The sequence below is a fragment of the Lytechinus variegatus genome, chromosome 4, assembly GCF_018143015.1.
Source record: "Lytechinus variegatus isolate NC3 chromosome 4, Lvar_3.0, whole genome shotgun sequence".
In the NCBI taxonomy this organism is placed as follows: Eukaryota; Metazoa; Echinodermata; class Echinoidea; order Temnopleuroida; family Toxopneustidae; genus Lytechinus; species Lytechinus variegatus.
Window position 1 is genome coordinate 29173886 of NC_054743.1, and position 17763 is coordinate 29191648.

General features: G+C 36.6%; 1 protein-coding gene across 1 annotated transcript; it reads right to left on the reverse strand.

Moving 5' to 3' along the window:
* Positions 1–5971: 5971 nt before the first annotated feature.
* On the reverse strand, positions 5972–15899 carry LOC121413788 (c-Myc-binding protein-like). Its single transcript, XM_041606740.1, has 4 exons — positions 15731–15899; positions 9824–9945; positions 8184–8313; positions 5972–7696 (listed from the first exon to the last, which is right to left on the reverse strand). The coding sequence occupies exons 1-4, from the start codon at positions 15743–15745 to the stop codon at positions 7652–7654; spliced, it is 312 nt and encodes a 103-aa protein (XP_041462674.1). The 5' UTR covers positions 15746–15899; the 3' UTR covers positions 5972–7651.
* Positions 15900–17763: the final 1864 nt, after the last annotated feature.

A 17763-nucleotide genomic window follows, 5' to 3' on the forward strand; every position in this document is an offset into this window, starting at 1 on the left:
CACAGCTGCAACACAAGGTTCAGCTCTAGTAATACCTGTTCCTGTGGTACCAAGTACTGCACACATTACCTGCTCTACTTCTACTGCACAGAAATGTTCGGGATACCTGCTCAAGGCATCCGCACATTTGTTATTCTTACCAGAACGAAATTTAATATCAAAATTAAACGCTGCTAACTGGGCAACCCATCTCATTGCGCAAGCATCTAACTTAGCAGTGTGAATATGGGCAAGCGGGTTATTATCTGTCAGAACCGTGAACGAACCTCCGATCAAATAGTCGCGAAACTTATCAACAACTGCCCATTTCAATGCGAGGAGTTCAAGTTTAAAGGAACTGTAATCGGGATAATTCTTCTCAGCCCCTCTCAATCCTCGACTTGCATAAGCTATGGGATGTGGGGCACCTTGATTATCTTCTTGTAACAAACATGCACCTAGTCCCTTCAAAGAGGCATCAATCTCTAAAATAAATGGCCTTGAAAAATCTGGGTATTTCAACACTGGAACATTTGCCAGTCTTACTTTCAACTCATCAAATGCTCTTTGAGCCTCTTTCGTCCAACAGAAGGATTGTTTAGGTTTGTTAGACTTTCCTTTCACAGTTGGAGGTAATATATCATGAAGTGGTGCTGCTATGGACGAAAAATCTCTAACGAAACGCCTATAATAACTTGCAAGGCCTAAAAATGACCTTAACTCATCAGAATTTCTTGGAACTGGCCAGTCCAACACCTTTTGAACTTTATCTTTATCTAGAGAAATGCCTTCAGCATTCACCACATGGCCTAAATATGTAGCTTCCCTTTGAAACAAACTACATTTTTTTCCTTTGACCTTTAAACCAAACTCACCTAGTCTTGTGAGAACTTTATCTAAAGTATCTAAGTGGACATCAATTGAAGGAGAAAATAAAAGAATGTCATCTAAATAAATTAACAACTCTGTCAAGTTCATGTCACCTAGACATCGCTCCATCACTCTTTGAAACGTACTCGGGGCATTGGTCAAACCAAAGGGCATCCTATTGTATTGAAATAAACCAAATGGAACGCGAAAAGCTGACTTCTTTCTAGAGTCAGCATCCATTACAACCTGATGATAACCGTGAGCTAAATCAAGAGATGAAAAATAAACTGCACCATTAAGGGCCTCTAGAGATTCTTCTATACGTGGCAATGGAAAAGCATCTTTCAATGTTTTCTTATTAAGTTGACGATAATCAACACATATGCGCAAACTACCATCTTTTTTCTTGACAAGAACTACAGGGCTTGCATAAGGACTATTACTTGGCTCTATTATCCCCTGATCTAACAATTGCCTTAAAGTGTCTTTCACTTCTTTGACATAATGTGGGGGAATTCTACGATATGGTTGATTAACCGGTATATCATCAGTTGTCTTTATTTCATGTGGTACTTCCGAACAAAAACCAACATCGAAATCTCCCTTAGAAAAAACAGCATCATGTTTTTGAATGAGGCGTACCACTCTTTCCTTTTCATCCCTAGAAACCCTACAAGATTCCAGATTTAATCCTGGTGGCAAAATATATTGACTTCCATCAATGAAAGTATACACATCTTTTGGATTACTTTCCTTTTCCTGCTCATTCTGCAATCTATGAGGAACCTTACTGGGTGACTCTACTAGTACATTTAAGATGGAAACACTGAGATGTTGATCTTGAGGTTCTACAATAATTTCATTTGAATCTAACACTTCAGTCACATTCACCAATTTGCTAAATGGGGGAATAACCAAGGGTTGGGAGCCAAGATTCCCAATCAAAACTGTAACTGACTTGCCATTACTCTTTTCACAAGTATCATAAATTACACAAGTCTCACCAATATCATGGTTTCCTTCTACTACAACCATTTTATCCTTCAAAGCATTTGGCGGGGTTCTCAATTGACACACTACAGTCTGCACTTGTCTAGAATGTATGACTACAGGTTTTCTACCAGTTCTACCATTTACAACATGACTTGGTTTACATTCTCTTTGACTCTTGTTATTTGAATCAACAGGCTTAGTAAGATCTAACCACTTCATTACAATATTCCAAGCCTCAGCATCTGACCCATTCAAATCATTAACATGGTCTTTCAAATCATACAATACATTACATCCTAATAATACATGACTTTGTTTACTGTCAATAATGGCCTTCCCATGGGCAGAGTCATCAACAATTAAGAAGTGGGCACCTAAGGTATAGTCATTTACAGAAAGAGGAATTTCCACATATCCTTCAATTGGAATTTGTAGGTGATTGGCACCTACAACTTGTACACATACTTTCCCTAGTGGACTTAATTTGTCAGCCAAATGCTCATGATAAAATGATGAACTAATCAGAGAAGTTTCTGCCCCAGTATCTAATGTACATTGAACTGAAACACCAGCCAAATCAACAACTGCTTTGGGGCTCTGTTTAACCAACTTATCTAATATCTCATCGGGTGTCAGTTGAGTGCTAGGAACATGGACATCACCTACAGGGACCGACTGAGTTTCCCCCTCAACATTTCGGTCCTGTACTAGAGAGGGGGTTTGGCGTTTAAATCACCTGAATTCTGATACTCATAATTCCTATTCTGTGATTGTTTTTGTAACTCCCAACACTGTGCTTGGATATGACCAGGTCTACCACAGTAGAAACAACTTCGATTACGTTTCTGTCTGGTATACTTTGGAGTTGCTTGGGGTCTCCTAGCCAATAATTCTGATAATTGTTCTTGCTGACGCTCCATAATAGTTTGCTGCTGCAATACACATTTTTCTAATGCAGCTTGTTGTTGTACCAAATGATGAATCAAACTACTATCTGCGTGCATGTTACTAGTACTAGCTATCCCTTCAGGACAATCATCAACTGACACCTCATATACCAATCCACGTTTATTGGACGTACCCTCTACCTTTGTGTCAAAGCTTTCCAACAAATCTGAGGCATAATCTCTGATCTCTAAAAATGTTTTACCAGGGTTAGCCAATCGGATACGCCGTAACTCGAGGCGTATGCTATTGCTACGTGCACCCGCTACAAACTTGTCAATAAGGGCAGAATCCCTAAGGCCTTTGTGTGCCTCTTTTTCCCTATCTGGTGCTACATCTATGATTGCATCATACAAGCACATTAAAGCCCTTGAAAACTCATCCAAAGACTCCCCCTCCTTCTGAACTCTTTCATGAAATCTCTTCTGGAGGGTTTGAGTGGTATCTTTAGATCCAAAATGACGTGTTAACAAAGAAAGCAAAGTATCTAGATCATCTGAAGAGACAGAGTGACACCTGATTTCCTGGCGTGCAGGCCCATCTAAATGATTCAAAATAACTTGGGCTTTCTGTGTTATTGGAATCTCACATTGATCACAAAAAATATCCACTTCTTCCAACCATTGTGATAATGTTAAATCTCCCAAAGAAGTTTTACCTGAAAATCGTGGTAATTTTGGGGCACGCAAATGTGTCACTCTACCCCCTTTTACATTTAAGGCATTAGTAATACCCGTTATCAATTTGTCAACTAACTCATCAGAACTTTCAGCCATCTTGATCACTAGATTACAATTAATCAAAACTAAAAAACAGACTAGTCTCCTCTCAAAATGTCATATTGTATATTGTTTCAAAGTCTTCTCTTAATGATGCGGTTGTCATATTTCTCAAAATAATCTTCTTGTTCTTCAGATTCATGTACACTTCCAAATTGATGTGACTTGTAAAAAAAATCATGCAATTCTATAGTAGAGTCTACTCCATTTATTCTGCACCAGAAAGATGATTAAAACTTCACTGTAACACAAAAGTTGCAAACTCAACACAGTACTTCTAGGTCTAGATTTACTCACAGTGTTGAACCTCCTTATAGCGGTCAAATGCTATTTTCATCTTCCCTAAATATCCATGCTTTCCAAAATACAAAGGCTACTCTCTAGATGATGAAACAGCTATAGACAGCTCAAACAAATTCTGCTGGGCTCCTCAGTCAGCAAATGATTTTCACAGAACGAAGAATTTACTCTCAGTCTCAAAAAGAAGGAGTAAACATCACAAACCGGTATTCCGAAACTGCCGCTCCCAGTTCCACCTTTAGTTGATATTGCAGACACAGAGGATAGATGTCACTGCACCACTGGTCCTCCACTCTTCTTGCTAAAGCACCATCTGACATCATATTGTCCTGACTCTTCAGTAACGCAGTGCATGCAAGAGCGATAAACAGTCACTGTATGCTTTCCATAAAAGCACGCTATCCTCACTAGTTATCAGAGTTGTATGCACACAGTAGCAGTTTCTTGAATATTCACACATATTGTCTGACAGCAAGGAGTTTTATCCAGTTTCTAGCACCCCATCCGTACTACCAGTTGAAACATACAGGGTACAAAATAATGATGCAGGTGTAGAAAGCAGAAAATCATTTGGATATTCACTTTATTCAGCTTTTAACTTTTAAATGGTCTTCAGAATTCACAAATACTCAGCTCTCAGACAAACTACATGTACATGTACAAGGTTGAAGAGCATGAAGAGTCAACTGCCAGGTTTCTTAGCATGGTAAAAATGTTGTCTACTCTCTCAATAATACATGTATCAATGGTCCTGTTCATGCAGGACACACCCTAGCAACCAAACCAAAAATTGTTTCTATTCATTCTAAGCACCTTGCCTACAAGGTGCAGGCATACAGGTGCAGGCATACAATACAGGCTGACCTGTAACTTTCCATCATTCACTTCAGGCTCTATTTCCAAGAGTTATGCCTGCACCTGTTATTCATATCACTACATTAAGAATTTCATTCAATGATACTCTAGCGAATACGGTTTTGGTTATAATGCATCAAATGTAGATGGTGCTATAGCTTTTGCTGCACCGGAGAGCGTAATGATCTGCAGGAGCTCTTGGAGACTAAAATTAATAGCGGAGTTTCGTGGTGATCTCGTCAAACTTATTTGAATTCCCCTTGCATTGTAAAACCAATGAGGATGTTGAACAATATGTCCTCCATTGTAGAAAATACCAAAACGCTAAAACAAAGTTCCTACAAACAGATCCAAATACACCAATATCATTTATTTCATTTATCTCGATGTGTATTCCCTTTAGAGTAACCTGTATCGTCCATTGTTTTATTTTTATTTATGTCACCTTTTTTATTTTTTTTTCCATTCATTTTTTTATTTCATCTTTTTTTGTGATTTTACTGCGTTTGAACTGTTTCAAATCATTCCAATTACCTGTAAATATTGTGATTATATGTGATTTTGAATACCAATAAAACACATAATTAAAAAAAAGGCAATTTTTCTTTGTTTTGAGGGCATGGCGGGGGGGGGGGAGCAGGGGAAAGTTGCCCCCCTCTCCTGAAATTTTGAAAACTCACATTGTTTTACTGCTCAAGCATCTCAATGATACGCTTGGTCACCTTGCTCCCTCGCTTTCAAGTTTTTTTCAAAAAAGATTACGCGTGCTGCCCCCCCCCCCCCAGCCAAAAACTTCTGCATATTGCCATGTTTAAGATATTGCCCTTTTTGAAAGGTACCCCTTTTTTCCCTGTGCCCGCCCCCCCCCCCCCCTTTCAACTTTGGTCCGCCGCCCCTGTTTGTGATACATGTATGTTTATAAAAATGAAGCCATGCAAAATAAATAAATAAAAATCATTATTTAGTGCTTCATAAGTGTGAAATAAAAAGTGAACAAAGAAACCATTTCACTTTTTATGTACTCAGCTTGTTGTCTTCCCGAATTTGATTAGATTTTTTTCAGGCAGTGTTTTTTTTATCCATATTATGAATATTAAATACAAAACGAATCAGAGTTCAGCATTTTTTTTAATAAGACCTGTGTAATGATAGCCTTTTTTGAGATTTCCTGTAAATTCATATTTTATCTACATTTACCAATTTTCAGCAATAATACAACACAAAACTTAATAAATGACAATCAATCCAGGTTTATGCTTAAATACAGGGTTTGTATTTTCCTCAAAACAGGGCAATTACAAAAATCAATAGTGCAAATCTTTGTTGATATGTCCAAATGTACATTAAAGCAACTCTACTTTGCTATATCTTGATACAATAAATAGTACACATTTACATGAAATATTCAACCCGCAAGATACATCAGTAGTCGGACATAACATAACAGGTTTCGCCTGTTTCGAAAAGTACAGAAAACAACTAAAAGTCAGTTTTAATGAGCTTCCTTTTACACAATACACATGGAATGTTTGATGAAAATAAAGAGAAAATTTAAAAAGTATAAACCCTTCCTATTGAACCTCATTTGCTACTTGTCTTGACCGCGTATGGTGTTTCTTCCTCCATGTATAAAATGCAGAACCCTCCCTTAAGAAAAGTTGCCACTGACTTGAAAATTACATCTCTAATGATTAGAGTTCCAACATTTCCACAAAAAAATATGTGCTTATAACAATGGAAGAGCAAAAAAGAAATCAACCATTCCTTTATTCTTAAATCTTTACCCATTGCCAATACGATAGAGAGGAACCAAGACTTCAGTCTCTGTGTACATATCCTGGGAGGTCTAACTGATACTATGTCTGGCTCTGAACGATCTTGTTACATAAATTGGGATGCTAAAAATGTCAGTATTTTATTTCCCAAAACAGACGTTTCTGTCAACAACACCAACAATAATAATAATAAAATCTAAATAAATATATTATTAATTCATAGTATTAGTCAATGCCATGACTGTGATGCAAGACGACGGAAATCTTACGCATTGATGGAAAACACAATATTGAAGAAAATGCATGAAACGAGAAGCATTTTTCACAGGGATAGGTGTCGTTTCACAAAGCTGTCCGAGTGAAGTTACACCAACCTTAAGCTCAACTGGCTACAATCTCTTTGGCGTAAAATCAGATTCTCAATCCTTTTGATTTCCATCAGCCGAGTTGAAATCCAGTCTTGTATATAAAAACGTACATCTGAATGGAAAAATCCATTATTTTCCCATATTAATCAGCGTTATAGAAAATAACTCTCGTGCTAAAAAAGAAAATTGACAGTTTCTGATTGAACACAAGAAAGGGTCAGAAGTAAAGTTGTGCTGAAATCACAAACAGGAAATAGCTTTATGAAATGGCACCCAAATGCTATATACTCTTCAAAGAGGCCACAAGTTGGGAATTCCATTTCCCCATGCATATCTGAGCGTGTAAATTGTGAAAGGAAATCTTCTCATCTCGTTGTTGAAAGGATCAATTATCAAAGAAAGTGTACAGGTATAAATGAAATTATAGTGTTGTCAGGACAGCATGTGAAATCAGTAGTGATGGATTAAATCTGCAATCATCTTGGATGATAAAAAGGATATTCTAGTCATATTGCTGGTGATTATTAGAAAGTAATCAAAAGAGAAGCCTCAATCTTGCTTGTAAAATGATCAACGATCAGGGGTAATAAAGGCTAAATAATATGATAAAATAGACACACACACAAAATACATCAGAATTCAGCTTCTGAAAAGGCATAACATGATAACTCTTCACCTTTCCCCTATGTACACCCACCCACCCACCCAACCCAACCTTTCCCCTTCCCCCTCCTCACCCCAGCCACACCCAGACTCCAACACCCCTACCCATAGGTTCACCATCAGTTCAGTTCTCGGCACTTGGCTCAACCTCCGGATTTTCCATCTGAACCTGTGGAGATGACAGAAATTAGGAAATTATCTTCAATACATTTCCTTATGTTACAGGAAATCAACACAGTGCATGATGTATACGTATAATCATTAAATTAGAATTCAGACCTATGAGAAGAGCAATACCCATTGTTTAGGCACACATTCCTCAAAATATTTCAGCATTTCAATAGCAAAATACTCAAGTATAAAAAAAACAGTGAAAATCTGAAATGCAAAAAAACTTTCAGGCACAGAGAACCTTGCTTACATATGTCACTCTCTGGATATTTTACAACTTATTACATTCCATCAGTCTTTCAGGGATTGTTGATTACAGTTATGCCATACATGTCCTCAAAAAGATACAGTTCATCTCTCAATCCGTCAAAAGCAAATTTTTCTGCCTTCAACAAAGTTAATCCTTCCCTTTAAAGGATATCATAGTTTTTCATATGAACATGATCTTCAGGAACCCTAATTATGTATAGATGTGAGGTACTGACCTTTGCTTTGAGTTCCCTATTCTCATCCTGCAGCCGTTCCACCTTCTGCATCAGTTCACTGACCTGTAGTCTTAGAGATTCTACATCAGCCGTGTCTGGTCCTGACTGACCCATGTGAGCTTTCAGGAAGCTGCAATCAAGGTCAAGTTAAGGTCAACAACAACAACATTGCTTACTGGAGAAGCCAATGATGCATATTGTGCCACACACTAAAAAAATAATTTAAAACAATCATCCGGACCTACAATTGACATTCTGGGTGATCGTTGATTTGAAATGTAGCAACACAATAGGAGTAACTCACAAAGACAACACAACAAGCTGCAACTACATGTACACCAGCCTCAGGTTTTCAAATATTTATTTTAAATCCATTCAAGGTAAATGAAATTTAGCTAAGATAAAAAAAAACTAGTCACCCGATTTGGTTTCCAACATGATTATTTTTAGCAAACAGCAATCTAGCGTTTCAAGGGAATATCAGGGTTCCCACAGAAATTTGAAAACAGAATCCCATGACATTTCCATGACTAATTTGCTGCTTTCCATGACTTCCCGTGATGTCCCGGGAGTTATGTAGAATTTGGGATGTCACAAAACTTGGAAAATAGAAATCATGAACACCAATTATAATAGCAGAGTATGATCACAGAGTAAGAGAGTTGCAAGACACGAAAAACTGGAAAGCTGCCATAGCCAAGAGGTAAATGCAACTCCATGACTTTTTACAAATTTTCCAGATTCCCTGACTTTTTTCATGACCACAAATTTTTCCAGGATTTTCCATGACTGTGGGAACCCTGAATATGTACTCTCCCACTTGGGTCTGGAAAGATCCTCTTTTCAAATTTCATTTTTTTTATTCCTTTCATTTATTTGCTCCAAATCTTTTCATTTTTTATTTCATTTTATTTGCTTTCAAATCTGCTCCAAGCAATCCAAAGGACAAGAAACCATTTTATGAAATGCCCTATACAAGAGCCTCTGAAAAAGAAACAACTGATAAAGCCTTCAAAACTTTAGGACCTATTTTTATCAATTTGTTTTCCTATTCCCCTATCCATCGATAAATCCATGGTGATAATGTTGATAAAAATATTTTAACATACTTTCCAAGTCCATTATGATTCAATTTTCTATGAAAAGTCAATCATGGTATATTTGCATATTTTTCTCAATATGAAATCAGCTTTACATGAAAATGGTAATTCATTTTATATCATAATCAAATGTACAAATGAAATATACAGACTTATAAAAAACAATAATAATAGCCAATTTCTAAATAGCGCTTTTCCCAGAATGGCTCAAAGTGCGTTACAGCATATTATTACCCCGGTCATTAGATTCATTTCAATCCCGCACAAAAAGTGCACAATTTCCACTTCCTGGGGAGCATTCCTTGCATTCATCGCAGCCTCATTATGGTGCTGGCAAATTCAAACATACAATATCTTTCGCATTCTGCCGGGTACCCATTTAGCACCTGGGTCGAGAGTGGCAAAGTGTGGATTAACGTGTTGCCAAAGACGCTAGACCGCAATGAGATTCAAATACACGACCCTCTGTTTACAAGGCGAGAGTCAGAACCACTACACCACGGCTCTTCCACAATATTGCCACTAATTTGTTAAGGATACTCTAGTGCATCATTTGGTTTCTCTGGCTCTTCATACAGGGCTACCAGTATCTTTGTGAGAGCATCCAAGACTCCAGCTTTCTCCAGGTACTTTCGGAACTCCTCCCGCTTTGAATCTCCAGGCTGTGGAATGAGAGAAAAGGGAGAATGGAAAGAGGGGAGGAGGGTTAAAACAAGTCTCACAACATCGATTATAATTTCTGATAGGGCTCATGTCTATCATTGCGTAAAATACAAACGTAAGGTAATAAGGGTGTCAAAAACACTAAAATACTGAAAAGGGGGTTTTTCGCTAGTAAAGCTACATGTTTACTGTCAAATTTGCGAAGGTATAAAAAAAGATTAAAATGCTTTATAAAGGATGTTCTTTTTGCCACAACACTACATGTATGTTGAGGGTCTGAATTGAGCGAGGTGTGGGAGGTGGGGCTGTACTAAACCCAATGCAATAAAAGGTAAAGCTAACATCTGTGATCACGTCTGTGACATATTTAACAATAAAAAGTAAAGTCCATCCCAGAAAAATGTTGATTAGAATCAATAGAGAAAAATAAATCAAGCATAACACTGAAAATTTCATCAAAATTAGATGTAAAGTAAGAAAGTTACATTTTAAGTTTCGCTTATTTTTCTCAAAACAGAACATACATATATGCACAACTCAGTCATATGCAAATAGGAGAGTCGCTGATGTCCTTCAGTCACTATTTCGTTTGTTTTCAATTGTTTGCATTATACAATTTTTACAGATTTGACAATAAGGACCCTCTTGTTACAACCACAAAATGTTAAAACAATGATAATTACACCATGTTCGGGAAGAATAAAACTTTGTTTCACATGACAAGGAGAAAATTAGAATATTTCATATTCCATGTAATGAAATACAAAAGAAATGGTGAGTGATGTCATCAGTCTCATTTGCATACTGACCAGGATGTGAATATACAATACATGAAATTTATCAAAACTTTAAGATTTCATAAATTTCTTATTTTACATCTTATTTTGATGAAATTTTCAGTGCTATGCTTGTTTGATTTTTCTCTTTCAATTTAAGGCTACTTTTATTGGGGTGAACTTGTCATTCAAAATATTGCTGTATTTGTCTAGGGGGTCAATGCAGAAATTACTTGTCAGGGTACCATTTTGTTTCCAATACATGTACTTGTTAAGGGCAGGGTTTCATACGCCAATACTTGTTAAGGGGTGCATTTTCAGAATACGGAATATCTTGTTTAAGTACCCCCCCCCCTCACCTGGGACTTCAAAACAGAGATGTCAATTTCACAAATTATTGAACTTCAAATATTTGTTAAAAAGTTGTTTGTCTTACTATATTACCTGTTTCAAAAATTTTCCTTGTTAAAGGAGAAGTTCACCCTGACAAAAAGTTTATTGTAAAAATAGCAGAAAAAATAATAAAAAATATTGCCGAAGGTTTGAGAAAAATTCATCAAATAATTAAAAAGTTATTAGAATTTCAATTATTTGATTTGTGACGTCATATGCGAGCAGCATTCCTACATAGCGAATGGTAAAAAATCAACGAAATGTCATTTTCTCAGAAAAATGAAAATGGTTTTCACTGTACCTTTTGTATATCAATAGACAAATCATTTCACACCCGATCATGAAAAGAAAACAAAATTAAGTCATCAGGAACCATACAAAATTTGAAATTCATACATTTTATATGACATAACACATGGGGCAGCTGCTCGTTTATGACGTCACAAATCCAAAATTTTGAACTCTAATAACTTTCTTACTCTTTAACGGATTTTCCTCAAACCTTCACCAACATTTTTTACGATTTTTTCTGCTATTTTTACAGCAAAGTTTTCCTCAGGGTGAACTTCCCCTTTAATTGTTATTAAGCAAACAATTCATGGCTTAATTTACAACTGTAGGCCTGGCTACATCTAAACCAAAAGCTTCGGTCTCTGGTATACTGGTTGTTCCGCTGAGCTCTGTTGGCTCCACTCACCAATTACAGAGACCAAAGTTCTAACTCGATCTGTACAGGAACTCAATAGCCATATGTTTATGCATTAAATTCTGATAAACTAGGGAGTAGGAGTAGCACGACAGCCGAAGTGACTGTTTTTTTTTCTGTTAAGTTCATTTTTTTTCTGTTTTGGTGCATTTGAGGCCAAAACAGAACAACAATCTTTATTTTGGTCAGATTCTTATATACATGAATATTTTTATGAAATAAAGACAAAAATCGATGAGCCCCATCGGGGGGGATGTTGCACTGTTAACCCCCTAATGACTGCTGCACGATCACGAGCCGTCTGTGTACGAGAAACTTTAAAAAATAAATAAAATGTTAAAATACTCCTTGAAACAGATGGCTGCCAGCTAGCCTTGAGAGCTCCATGATGATATTTTTTAATATTTTGACATATACTTCTTCATCATGGAATTATTATTCAACAAGTAATAAAATCTAATACGTGATTATAAATAATTATTATTATACATGTAATAGGTGTAATTCTTTTTAATCAAGTTTCAAATTTCATTTCTTGTTGAATAGTAATTTTTATGTAGACCATATAATTTTTTTTTCAGAACAGCATTTTAAACAACAGCAAATTTTACAGGTATACACTTACAGATACTTAGGAGTTTGGCTAGATCCTTCATTAAATTGGAAAGAACATGTCACAAAAACAAGTAAAAAAATAGGATCGAGGATAGCATTACTTGGTCGTTCAAGAAAATACTTACCTCTGGAAGGATTAAAACTCCTTGCTAATGCATTGATTTTACCTTTGTTTGAATACTGCAGTAATGCCTGGTCAAGTTGTGCTCAGAACACAAAAGATATCATGATTAAACAACACAAGAAAATGGCCAGGATAATTTTGGGATCCAATTTAAGAACTCCTACCCAAATTAATTTAAGCAAACTGAAATGGGTTCCCATCGAAGATAGATGGAAATATTTTAAATGTAAAATGATATTTTCTGTTTTTCTTAATCAAAATCCAGCCTATTTGTTAAGTATCTTTAAAAAATCTGAAACTGTACATAGTATTCGTACTCGTAGTGCACAAAGCACAGGATTGATTTTGCCCAGAGTTCGAACAGAAATGGGCAAACAAAGTTTTTCTTTTGCTGGTGCATTCATTTGGAACAATTTACCTAATTTTTTAAGAAATGCTCAATCCGAATCCTCATTTAGTCTTCTATTTTGGCGTTATAACAGTCTTAATTTATAAACTGGCCCCTTGTGTTGTTCTTTTCTTTACAGTTTGTTTGTTTCAACTTACATTGTACACTGTTTATACTCATGTTTGTTATATGTTTGTATTTTTGTTGTAGGGCCTCCAAGGACAACAGTATATCAATTACTGATGGAGCTACCCTACTAAAAAAAGACTTATAAACAAATAAAATAAATAAATAAATAAACATTGTTAATCAAAGGTACGCAGTTCAGGGGTCAAGCCTATTGTATTTGCATTGTGTACAAATGGATCGAAGGATCTACACGAGATCGGTCTGGTAAGAAACCTTCAATTTTTCACCTTTTTATTAACCAATTTTTGGAACCTTCATACCCATTAGGCGTATGAAGGTGTAAAAATAAGTAAAATCACAAACATTTACGTGATTTCTATCTTCAAAGACAAAGATGGATTTCCTAGGGAAATCCATCTATGTGTCTCTTGTATGGTAGGGGGTCCTAAAGCTACGCACCACTCATCGCGCATGCAGTTTTTATGGCAAATGCGCACTCTGTGTGTGAAACTGTGACTGCAGAAATATGAACGATTCCTATTCAATTTTTTCTACAGAGGCTGCAGTAAATCTCTAAATGCAGAGAAAACCAACAACTGTTTGGAATTTTGGAGTTATATTCGCTTTAATTTCATTTTATCCTATAGTAATTTGAAATATTTTCGAAATTGAGTCACAGGTAATACTATTTTTTTGCATGATAAATCGAGTGCATAGCTTTAGGACCCCTTCTACATCGGGCGGCGAAATCGAGGTGTTCCGAAAACAGGGCATGTTTTGCGATATTTTTTTTATGATCTTTACAATGTTTGACACAAATTAGTGAAATATAATTTGTTGAAATATAAAAATTGGGATAGTTTTTATTGTTTGGAAAACAAAGTGCGTAGCTTAGGTCCCCCCCCCCATCATACAAACCGGTATATGGGAGGCAGTTCAACTTCAAGGCTCCATGATGAAGACATAATATTTTAAAATAGCATCAGCCATCATGCAGTCCTCAAGGACAAGGCTACCCCCCCCCTTCTAAATGTCACCAGTCATTGTTCCACTAGACCGTAGACGAAACCGAAAGCCCTTTATTAGCTCTGGCTAAATTAAATTTCAATTACGTCAAAATCTAAAAAGGGCCTTTGGGCTTTGGCTCTGCTTGCCTTTTTAAAAATTTATTTAGGCTTTAAAAAAATTAGGGTTTTGACTTTTGGGCGGCTTGGCCTGCCCTAGACCAAAAGCTTCGGTCTCTGTTTTGTTGGTTGTTCAGCTGAACTTCGTTGGCTTCACTCACGTCACCAAATACAGAGACCGAAGTTCTAGCGCGATCTGTACAGGGGACTCAATGGCCATATGTTTATGTACTTAAGATCGGATAAAACGGGGAAGTGAATTTGTGCGACACGCGACAGCCGAGGTAAGTCACTGTTTTTGTTCCTTTTAACTTCATTTTTCTCGCTTTTTTGGCAATTGATGCCAAGAGGGAATATAAATTGGCACTCTGGTCACTATAATTTTCAAAATTTTTATTCATTAAAGACAAAAATTGAAAAGCCCCGACGGGGCCGGGGGAATTTTGCATTGCAAGTCCCCTAATGGTGGCTCCACGATAGCGAGCCGTCTGTGTACGAGGAGAAATAAAAAAAATGTTTAAAAACTCCTCGAAACAGACGGCTGCCAGCTGTCTAGGCCTGCCCACTTGTTCACTGCTACCATCTGGCCTGTGGAGAATCTACAGGTAGGACTATGGTATGCGAATGCTGTATAGAACACACACTTTTAAAAATCATTAAAATATCACTTTTGTGACCAAAATTACTAATTTCCATACAGTTGCAATTTATTTATCATTAGTAATGTGGGAATAATTTTTGTATTCACCAGAGCGCTCAAAAATTTGAATTTGGGGCATATTTTTGTGTACGCCCTCTATTGGTGGAAAGTAATGTGGCAAGAAAATTTTCATTTTTTTATCTCTATTTTTAATTAAGAATAAATGATATAAAGAATCAAATTTAAATAAGACTTAAGAGCCAAGCAGTATGAATTAACAGGTCTAATGGAAGCTGTCAGTGTAAAATAATCATCAAGCATTTGCCCAAAAGAAAAAGAGAAAATAAGCCAAATATTGCCACCCTTATTTTGTCACACATGGAGATATAACTGAGAACAAGGTTATATTAATTATTATAACCTTGTTCATTGAATGAGTGGGCCTGCCCTTGCCTGCATGCCTTGGCCTGGCTTGGGCTGGCCCTCGCCCTTGCCCTTGGCTTCAGGCTCAGCTTTCATTTTCACCTGGCTTCAATTCATTTTTTCAATTAATCACACAATCTATTGTTCTCCAGACTAGCATAGCAATAACATTGTATCAGGATAAAAATTACAAAACAGTTACACCCACATAATGAAAGGCGAAAAAGGATGAGTCCAGCCGAAGCAGCACTCGGCAACAACAACGTATCGCCAGCGCAGCGCCATCCAGCTCCAGGATGGGGCCGCGGCTGGGCCTGGGGTAGATTTAGCTGCAACTCGCGCTAGCACTGCCGAGCGAGGCACTGGCACTGCGGCCGAATCTTCGGCACAAACAAAGTCAATGATAGTTGCCACACTATCCAAATGAAATGTAACTTAGATCACACAAAACATCAATCATATTTACCCTGTATGTTGTCATTATTATTTGTAGCTACAGGTTTCCTTCCGCAAACGTAAATGCAGTAATATCGGTGCCGAACAATGGTTAAAAGCTGAAATTTGTTTCGACTTTTTTTATCTCTAGCGCGCGAGAACAAGACGACGATGGTTGCTATATGCCAAATGCGCATGCGCACATCGGGCAACTAAAACAGGTATTGAAAGAAAATAATATCTAAAATTAAAATTGGGAAATAAAAAGGGAACTTAAATAAATATACTAGTAATACAAGTTAGATCAGTAAAGAAAGACGACGGGGAAAACAAGGACACCCCTACAACAAAAGACTAAGGGGATGTTGCAAGAAAATATTTGCGATCAATTTCAAATTATTATTTTACAACTGAAAGATCGTTATATTATTATAGGATGGGGGTCGGGTGTCGATCCGGACACTTATCTTTTTGAAGCCTTCTTTTTTGTCTGTGGATTACACTAAAAATATGAATTCATAACTTGTAATCATTATCTATTTTGTTCTTTATAATATTTCCGAACGTTTTGTACTAAAAATTGATGAAACTTCGCTTGTAAATTTTTCCAAATGACATTCTAAAATTGATCGTCCGGACACACAACCCGTCCGGATACACAACAACTGGGTATACTAGCAAATCAGATTAAACTTCTTGTTTCAAGGAGCAGATTAGTAATCAATTACCCCCCCCCCCCCCGTCGGCGGAGGTAGCAAAAAAAGGAGAAAGAAAGAAAAGGGAAAAAGAAGGGGAAAGAGAGGAAGGAAGAAAAAGGAGAGGAAAACACAAAAGAGAGGGAAGACAAGAGAATGACATAATGATAAGGTGAGGGGAAAACTTGGAAAATTGAAAAAAATTATGTCACTATACAGTGCGTATCTAAAAAAAGTTTACACTTTGAAAAAGCCCTGGGAATTAAAAATATACAACATGTGGGCAATTTTTCCACATATAACCTTGGGTTTGGGTCTCATCTATCCAATGAAAGTAAAAGTTTTGACAGAATGTTACACTTGAGTGAGCACTGTCCATTTTTGTAAAGCTCGCAGAAATCTGTTTGCGCAGAAATGCTCGTTTTCACGCTGTGTCAAGGGGAAAGGGCGAAATCAAACCTACCCTGCGAAACATTTTTCACACATTTCCCTTGCACTTTTAGTCAATTGAAATAAAACGGATACATTCAAGCATTTTGTAACAATTTTGCCACCCAAATTGAAATTTCAACACTTAGTAAGCACAACCTTCACCCTTTTTGTGCCAGCTGGATCTGAGGACATAACTGAATCTGAACAAACGTTTATGTCAGACATTTCCAGCATTTTTTCACTAAGTTTTTATCATTTAAAGTGGGTTTGCATTTCATTGTTCATTAAATACTTGTTTCTCCTCACTTTTCCCAAGCTTGACAATGATTAACAAAATGAAAATCAAGCCTAAGCCATTTCATGTAAATCACAGCTCAGTGTAAAGCAAATATCGTCCCGATGGCCTCGGTGTGTGGGGGAGTGGGGTGGGGCGAAATACACTCTTCGAAGTGTTTTGGGCAAGGAAAAAAGTCAAAAAAGGTAAAAGATATCTTCAAATCAATTTTACTAGCGAAATTCCACATGTTCTTCATTATTATGGTCTACTTTTATTCGCATAATCATTTCAAAGTTCTGCGCAAATCATTTTTCACTAACTTTTCAAAAGTAAGTGGTGCTCATTCAAGCGGAAATATTTTTCGACAGTTATATCGTCATTTGCTTAAATGGATCTGTACCAATGTTAAAATGTGGAAAAATCTTCAGGATATTACAAATGTGTAATTTTACAGGATTTTTTCAAAGTGTAAACTTTTTTTATACGCACTGTATAGTATACATATAAATTCTCTTGTGTACTTCGCATTAATTGTTAAAAAAGTATTAAACCATGCATCCTTGGGCTTGCTAGATTAATAACTACGATACAAATATTTTCATGAATTCCTATTTTGTAAACTTTCCCCCTTTTTCAAAGTGGAATATCGACAAGTTTCAT